This window comes from Arachis hypogaea, chromosome 11, assembly GCF_003086295.3.
Source record: "Arachis hypogaea cultivar Tifrunner chromosome 11, arahy.Tifrunner.gnm2.J5K5, whole genome shotgun sequence".
NCBI classification, from domain to species: domain Eukaryota; kingdom Viridiplantae; phylum Streptophyta; class Magnoliopsida; order Fabales; family Fabaceae; genus Arachis; species Arachis hypogaea.
Window position 1 is genome coordinate 100,878,616 of NC_092046.1, and position 8,321 is coordinate 100,886,936.

An 8,321-nucleotide genomic window follows, 5' to 3' on the forward strand; every position below is an offset into this window, starting at 1 on the left:
AATTACCTAATCTGAGCAACAAGATGAACCGTCAGTTGTCCAAACTGGAACAATCCCCGGCAACGACGCCAAAAACTTGGTGCACGAAATTGTGATCTCAGGCAACGGCGTCAAAAACTCTGTACGCACGTCTTAATAAATTGTTTTTCATTCACAACTTCGATACAACTAACCAGCAAGTGCACTGGGTCGTCCAAGTAATAAACCTTACGTGAGTAAGGGTCGATCCCACGGAGATTGTTGGTATGAAGCAAGCTATGGTCACCTTGTAAATCTCAGTCAGGAGGATATAAAATAGTTATGGAGTTTTCGAAAATTAATAATAAATAGATAGAAAATAAGGATAGAAACACTTATGTATATCATTGGTGAGAATTTCAGATAAGTGTATAGAGATGCTTTCGTTCCTTTGAACCTCTGCTTTCCTGCTGTCTTCATCCAATCAGTCTTACTCCTTTCCATGGCTGGCTTTATGTAAAGACATCACTGTTGTCAATGGCTACTTTTAATCCTCTCTAGAAAATGGTCCGATGCGCTGTCACTGCATGGCTAATCGTCTTGAGGCATCACCCTTGTCAATGGATGCATCCTATCCTCTTGTGAAAATGGTCCAAATGCTCTGTCACAGCACGGCTAATCATCTGAGGTTCTCGATCATACTGGAATAGGATTCACCCTCCTTTTGCGTCTGTCACTATGCCCAGCACTCGCGAGTTTGAAGTTCGTCACAGTCATTCAATCCCAGAGTCCTACTCGGAATACCACAGACAAGGTTTAGACTTTCCGGACTCTCATGAATGCCGCCATCAATCTAGCTTATACCACGAAGATTCTGATTAAGAGATCCAAGAGATAATCATTCAATCTAAGGTAGAACGGAAGTGGTTGTCAGGCACGCGTTCATAGGGAATGATGATGATTGTCACGTTCATCACATTCAGGTTGAAGTGCGAATGAATATCTTAGAAGCGGAATAAGTTGAATTGAATAGAAAAACAGTAGTACTTTGCATTAATCTTTGAGGAACAGCAGAGCTCCACACCTTAATCTATGGAGTGTAGAAACTCTACCGTTAAAAAATACATAAGTGAAAGGTCCAGGCATGGCCGAATGGCCAGCCCCCATGATCTAAGAACTAGGCGTCCAAAGATGAACAATAGATTAAAACTGAGACCAAAGATGTCTAATACAATAGTAAAAAGTCTTATTTATACTAAACTAGTTACTAGGGTTTACAGAAGTAAGTAATTGATGCATAAATCCACTTCCGGGGCCCACTTGGTGTGTGCTTGGGCTGAGCTTGAATGTTACACGTGCAGAGGTCATTCTTGGAGTTGAACGCTAGTTTGTAACGTGTTTCTGGCATTCAACTCTGGTTTGTGACGTGTTTCTGGCGTTTAACTCCAGACAGCAGCGTAGAACTGGCATTCAACAGCATCAGCAGTCCTTCTTCAACCTCTGAATCTGATTTTTGCTCAAGTCCCTCAATTTCAGCCAGAAAATACCTGAAATCACAGAAAAATACACAAACTCATAGTAAAGTCCAGAAATGTGAATTTAACATAAAAACTAATGAAAACATCCCTAAAAGTAACTAGATTCTACTAAAAACATACTAAAAACAATGCCAAAAAGTGTATAAATTATCCGCTCATCAGAAACAAACAGAGCTCTTCTCCCTAATGAATAGGGGGTTTAGTGACTCATTGCTCTTTGAATTACAAAAGAAAAGTAGGAAAAGTACAAGTAAGTGTGTAATCTCAAGTGTCCAACCCGTTTTAACTAGCTACACAGACCCTTTTTATAGCATTCACTCCCCTTAATTAAGTTTACAATTCACTCCTTCCCACATTCTACAATCATCAATTGGATCTTTGAACTTTGGCTTCTTGTGGGCTTGTTGACTTGGGCTCCAAAATCAATTTAGAGCCATAATGCATGAATAAGAAAGTGTGTTCCTTGGGAAAGCATGGCTCATTTTGTAGCACGGTTTGCATGACAAACTTGAATGTTGCATTCAAAGGCGCTTGATAACTCCAACGCTTTATAAACTTCACCCTGGATTGGCGCTTCAAATGCCATGTTTGGGGCTCAAAATTGCTTCCTGGAAGGTGACACTTGAGTGGCGTTTGGGGTGCCAGTAAGGGTATTTGAAACACCAATTTTGAGGCTTAAATTTGCTGGCCTGGAGAGTGAATAAGAGTGGCATTTAAGGCACCACTATAGGCGTTGGAAAGCTCCATGTTTGAGGCATCAAGTGGATGCCCTGGGAAGTGCAATTCAACGGCATTTTGGGCACTAGGTTGGGCATTTGAAACACCACTAAAGAAGCTCAAGTGGATAGTCTTTGGCAAAGCCTTGCAAAATTTTTTTTTGTTGTCTTATGGATTAGACAATTCTCAATTTTAGGCATTATTTCATAAATTTACATATATTATCTATTCACACACCTAATATTTTTAAGAGTTTTTTATCTATCACTTAACATTACTAAAATTCAAATTCGAATGTAGCATATTAAAACTTGAAAGACATGTTAATGTGCCAATATTTTTTTTTCCTGGTAGAGGTTAATATGCCATTTTAACTAGACTTCTGCTCCGTCAGGCAAAGTTTGTATATGTATCTTGTTATGTCTTAGGCTATGTTTGGTTGGAAGGAAAGAAATAGAGAAGAAGGAAATAGAAAGGAAACAAAGGAAAGGAAAAAAATTGAGTAAATTTTTATTTTCTTTAGATGTGTTTGGATGGAAAGAAAATAAGAAGGAAAGAAATGTTATAAAAAAAAATAATTTTACTCTTATATTATAAAATATATTGAAAAAGTGAAGGGGTAGTATTGAAAGTAGAGAGAGAAAAATTAGTTTTCTCTCCATTTTCTTTCCAATGTTGGAGAGAAAAAAATTGGTGGGTCTCACTAGTTTTTTTCCATCCATTTTCCTTCCTCTCTAATTTTCCTCCTCAACCAAACAATGGAAAATAATCATTTTTCTTCCCATTTTCTTTCCTCTCTTTTCTTTCCTTCCATTTTCCCTTCAAACAAACATAGCCTTACTGTGTTGCTAGACCTACTGACTCATTATATTTTGAACTCTGTTTAATATACCACAAATGCAGTAGACTATTTTCAATCTTGAAAAGGATCTTAAATTTGTAGTTTATTGTTTTGGGTAATGCTACGGTGATTATGTCATTTTTATTCCTTGTGTGATGAAACTCGTTGGCATATCCACGGATTCCTAAATAAAGTCATGTGCTTTTTTGTCGTGAAGTCATGTGCTTAATTCTACTTAATTAACAATTTTTATAATTTTTTATTTTTCATTTTATAGCTGTGGGACTTGAAAGCCCAGTTTGTGTTGGTTAATTTTATCGTGATTCAGTGTTTAGAACTTTTGCTAGTAATTTTGTACAACAGTTTTGAAATGAAATAAGTTTGAACATATGTGTTAACACCCAAAAAAAAATTTGAATATATGTGCGGAATTTTTTTTGTTTGATAAAATAAATTGAGTACCAAATTAAAGAATTTTTATTAAATAATTAATTGCATGTTTTATTTATTAAAAAAGCATTTGATTTTTTAAATAAATAAATTAAATGTTTTCTATTTTAGAATACTAAAAAACAGTAAAAGTTTTATTTAAAAATATATATAATTTAAAGAGTATTTATTAATTTATAAAATATTATTTATCTTATTTATAATACAAATAAAATAAATCATATTGCAAACACTAATTTTTCAGTTGTTTTATGGTCTAATTGTATACATATCTAATTATGGTAAAAAAATATGTTTTTATTTTTATTTTTATTTTTATTTTTATTTTTTATTTTTTTAAATTCTTGATATCTCATTTGCAAACAAAATTTAGTCAATTAAAATTTTACTTATTTCATTTATATTCGTTATAAATTTATACTACTTATTTTATTGTCATTGTCATTATAAATAAAATGTGTAATAAAGTGAAAAAATATAATTTTTCTTAAAATTATATATTAATAAATAAAACATGTATTACATTCGTATATAAAAAGTTAAGTTTACTCATTATTATTATTATTATTATTATTATTATTATTATTATTATTATTATTATTATTATTATTATTATTATTTTGGGCTGATTTTGTCTTTTGGGTATTAATCTCCGATTATTGCTTAAAACCTAAACTAATATCATAAAAATTTAACAAAAAAGGGTTTTGATGGCCCATAATTAATGTGTGGTAAAAAAAAAATAGAAAAGTCCTAATTATACCGATTGAGTGATTGGTATCAATTACTTGCCCGGTGAGATGGAAGTCTTACCTGAACTCAAACGTGACTCATCCTTTATAAGAAAAGAAGAGTTCGAAGAAAAAAATACATAATGTGTAGTCATTCCTTATAAGCCAAACTCATTCATCACATGAGAAAAAAAAAAAATAGCATCATCACCGTAACATTCACCTATTATTTTTGTAAAAATAAACTAGTTTATCTCGTTTTTATTTATTTTATTTTTTTTTGATAAATTGGATAATTTTTAATAGGGTGAGCACGAGTCGGTTTGGTTCGAATTTAAAGTAAAATTAGAATCGAACCGATTAAAATGTAATTAGTTCGGTTTAGTTCGAATTTGTATTTTTTTGTGCATGTAACCGAACCAAACCAAACCAATTAACAACGGATTGGTTCGGTTCGGATAATTGGGTACCCGGTGACTTTGAAATTCATAAAAAAATCAATTTTTTATCTTAAAAATTCAACAAGTACAATAAACATGTAACATCAATATAAATAATCTAAAAATGTTAAACACCAAATACATTAAAAACTAAACTCATTAAAATCCAAACGTATTAATAGCAAGGTTACAAAAATTGGACCGGTCATTGAACCGGTCAGGTGACAGGTTCAATGGTTTAATGGTTCAACTGAGGTTCAACCGGAGTTGAACCGGTTTTATTAAATATATAATAAAATTATTAATAAAACTCCAACTCTCCAGTATGTGAATTTCTGTAATTTCTGTAAGTCAATCAAGTCCCTTTGCAAAACATCCAAAACATGTACCCAATCTAAGAATCATAAACATAATTCAACCAAAACATATGAAGCCATATAGCAAATTCAATACAGAATTGTGGCAATGCTTTTATTTTGAATCAATAACATCAAAACAACAATTCACCAAAACAAATACAACAGGTTGGATTTAAAAAACAATCTCAGTTGAATTAATAAATTAAACAATTGAATTTGTGACTCAATCTCAGCAGAATTAATTCAATATGAACAAACTGAATTCAAATAAAAATTCAAAACATTAATATCTCAAAATTCAGCAGAATCATCAATAATACATCATATGCAAGTTCAGAATAAATTTCAAATTTCAGATGGATAGAGTCAGGAAAACAGAATCAGGGAGTGTTAGAGACTGAGACTTGAGACCTAAGAGGGTTGAAGGCTTGAATCAGAGAAGAAGAAACTTGAGAACTGAGAACTGAGATCTGAGATCTGAGACCTGAGAGGGTTGAAGCAGAGACTAAGACATGAGACACGATGAAAGGTAGTCACTTTGACTTCGAGACTCCACGCGAAAAAGAGAAGCAACGACGGTGAGACACGGTTCGGAGCATAGAAGCAGAAACAACGCCAACGAGGAAGGGCGAAGGAGGAACGACGAGGAGGGGAGAGCGACGACGACCCACGGTGAGGAGCAGCGAAGCGGCGCGACCCACGGCGAGGAGCAGCGAAGCGGCGCGACCCACGGCGAGGAGCAGCGAAGCGGCGCGACCCACGGCGAGGAGCAGCGAAGCGGCGCGACCCACGGCGAGGAGCAGCGAAGCGGCGCGACCCACGGCGACAAAGCGAGCTCGAACAGAGAGGGCGACAAGTAGAGAAGGGGTCGGCGATGAGTTTAAGCTCTGAAATGGGATGGTGGGTGGTGGCTATTCTTGGAATTCGAAGAGAGGAGAGGATTATGGGTGGGACTAGGGTTTTCTGGCGGGTATGAGTGAGAGAGAAAGACAGAAAGGGGTGGGGTGGGGATTGGGGCCTTTCTACGTTTGTTTGGCCTTTCTTCTTTTTTTTTTTTTTTCACCTTCAAAACGACGCCGTTTAGTAGTTTAATTTTCAAACCAAAAACCGCTAAAAAAGCGAACAGTTCTCCCGGTTCATCGGTTAACCGTCGGTTCGACCCATTTTTTACCGGTTTTTTGTCAGGCGGTTTCTGACCTTATCCGGACCGGTTAGGTGATCGGTTCTTGGTTTTTTCGGTTGAACCGACCGGTCCGGTTCAATTTTTAGAACCATGATTAATAGTGAATAATCTCATTAAAAATCACTAAAAGCCATATATTTTTTTTATTTTTTTATTTAATTAATATATAATCGGATTCACGGGTTGATTTGGGTTCCGCACCCCTAAAACCAATACCTTAACCAATCATTAATAAAGGACATTGGTTTGATTTGGATTGAACCCAATTATCCGTTGATTCCAAAACCAATTTAATTGGTTCGATTCGAATTCGGACGGATAATCGAGTATCCGCTACCCATACTCACCCCTAGCTTTTAATTTTGGACATTACTCATTTATGTACACCACATTTATACATACAATACAGATTTTATCACCTCCAACTGTAGCTGAAAATCGAACTTGGGATATGACTACACGAGACTAACAAATAGACCATCGTTACAAAATCTTTGCCACAAAGAAGACCGGGCTTGGCCCATATAAATGAGAAGAAAAGTGGAAGAAGGACACAAAAAGGACGCCCAGTCGGCAAGATGGATAAAGCAAAATCAGCCACTACCTGCACCATCTCTATCCAAATCCAAATGTCTATCCACAGTTTCTCAGTGCGACACCCATCCAATTATCCCAAAGGTCAAAAAAAAAACAAACGTGTAATGCTACGTATACACTAAAATCGGCCACTAGTATAAAATATATGCTGAAATATAAATATACACTAAAAATAAATTAAATCACATATATATTTATACACAAATATATTGATAATTAATTTTAGTGACTAATTTTAATTTACGAATAACATTTTTGAAAATGAATAAAAAAATGTTAACTTATTTTTTAAATTTTTAAATAATTATTTTTAATTTTTATATATTTTTTTATTTTTTACTCAATTAAATGTTAATAAAATAATTTAAATATCAATTAAATGTAAATCTCTTGATCATTACTTAGTTTTGTAATTCCCTCCAAGAAATACGACAAAACTCTGAATGAGCACCGATGGAGAGTGAGAAAGCAAGCAAGTGACCACTGTAACGCCAACACTTTCCTCGCACCGTAACCCGACATATACACCCATCCCATGCAACCCCTAACCATCTGTATTCCACCATTCCACGTGTCGTCACTCTCCATTCCTTAAATTAACTCTCGTTATCTATCAATCTATCTTTCTCTGCAACACATACACCCACCTTCATTATGGCTGACATTCAACAGTACTACCAGCAAGACCACCAAGATGTCTCAGCCACCAAGGAACGCTCTTCTTCCCACATCCTTGCCCTCGCCACCCTCCTTCCTTTCGGTGCCTCACTCCTCTTCCTCGCCGGAGTCACTCTCCTCGCCACCCTCATCGGCGTCGCCCTCGCAACCCCCCTCTTTATAATCTTCAGCCCAATCTTGATCCCCGCAGCTCTCGTCATCGCCTTCTCCGTCTCGGGATTCTTGACATCGGGTGCCTTCGGCGTAACCTCAGTCTCTTCGTTCGCGTGGATGGCCAGTTATTTCCGCCGATCTCGCCTTCAAGAAAGTCTGCTGCATGCCAAGGACCGGGCTCAGCAGATTATGTCCAACATGGCCCAACGAGCCAAAGAGGCTGGTGACACTGTCGTTAGTAAGGCCCAAGACACGGCCCAACAAGCCCACGATGCACCGACTGACACCGACAGTACCATATCCGTGACCCCGTCTGAGTCCCAGACGAGTGATACACAGAGTGGGAGTGGGAGTGGGGGTGGGACCCAAACGAGAGACACCGCCTCTACCACCGAGACTAAGGATGAGGGAGGAGGAGGTGGAAAGAGCAAAGATCGAAAGAAAACATCGTCCTGAGCTATTTTATATTTTATATTATATATTATGCGTTATGGATATATTTAGTTCCATCTGTATTTCATTATCGCTGCTGTTGTTGAATTCAGAAGCCTGTGTTTTTGTTCGTCTCCTAGAGTTTAAATTCTACTGTATGCTTATCTTGCTTAAATAATTTTATTTCATTTCATACATGAGTACATGTCCACATTTTAAATAATTTATTTTTACTGCATAAATT

General features: G+C 36.2%; 1 protein-coding gene across 1 annotated transcript; it reads left to right on the plus strand.

Moving 5' to 3' along the window:
• The first annotated feature begins 7,468 nt into the window (after positions 1–7,468).
• LOC112722319 (oleosin H2) lies at positions 7,469–8,274 on the plus strand. Its single transcript, XM_025773308.2, has one exon. It carries the CDS (start codon positions 7,469–7,471, stop codon positions 8,099–8,101), a length of 633 nt encoding a protein of 210 aa, XP_025629093.1. The 3' UTR covers positions 8,102–8,274.
• Positions 8,275–8,321: the final 47 nt, after the last annotated feature.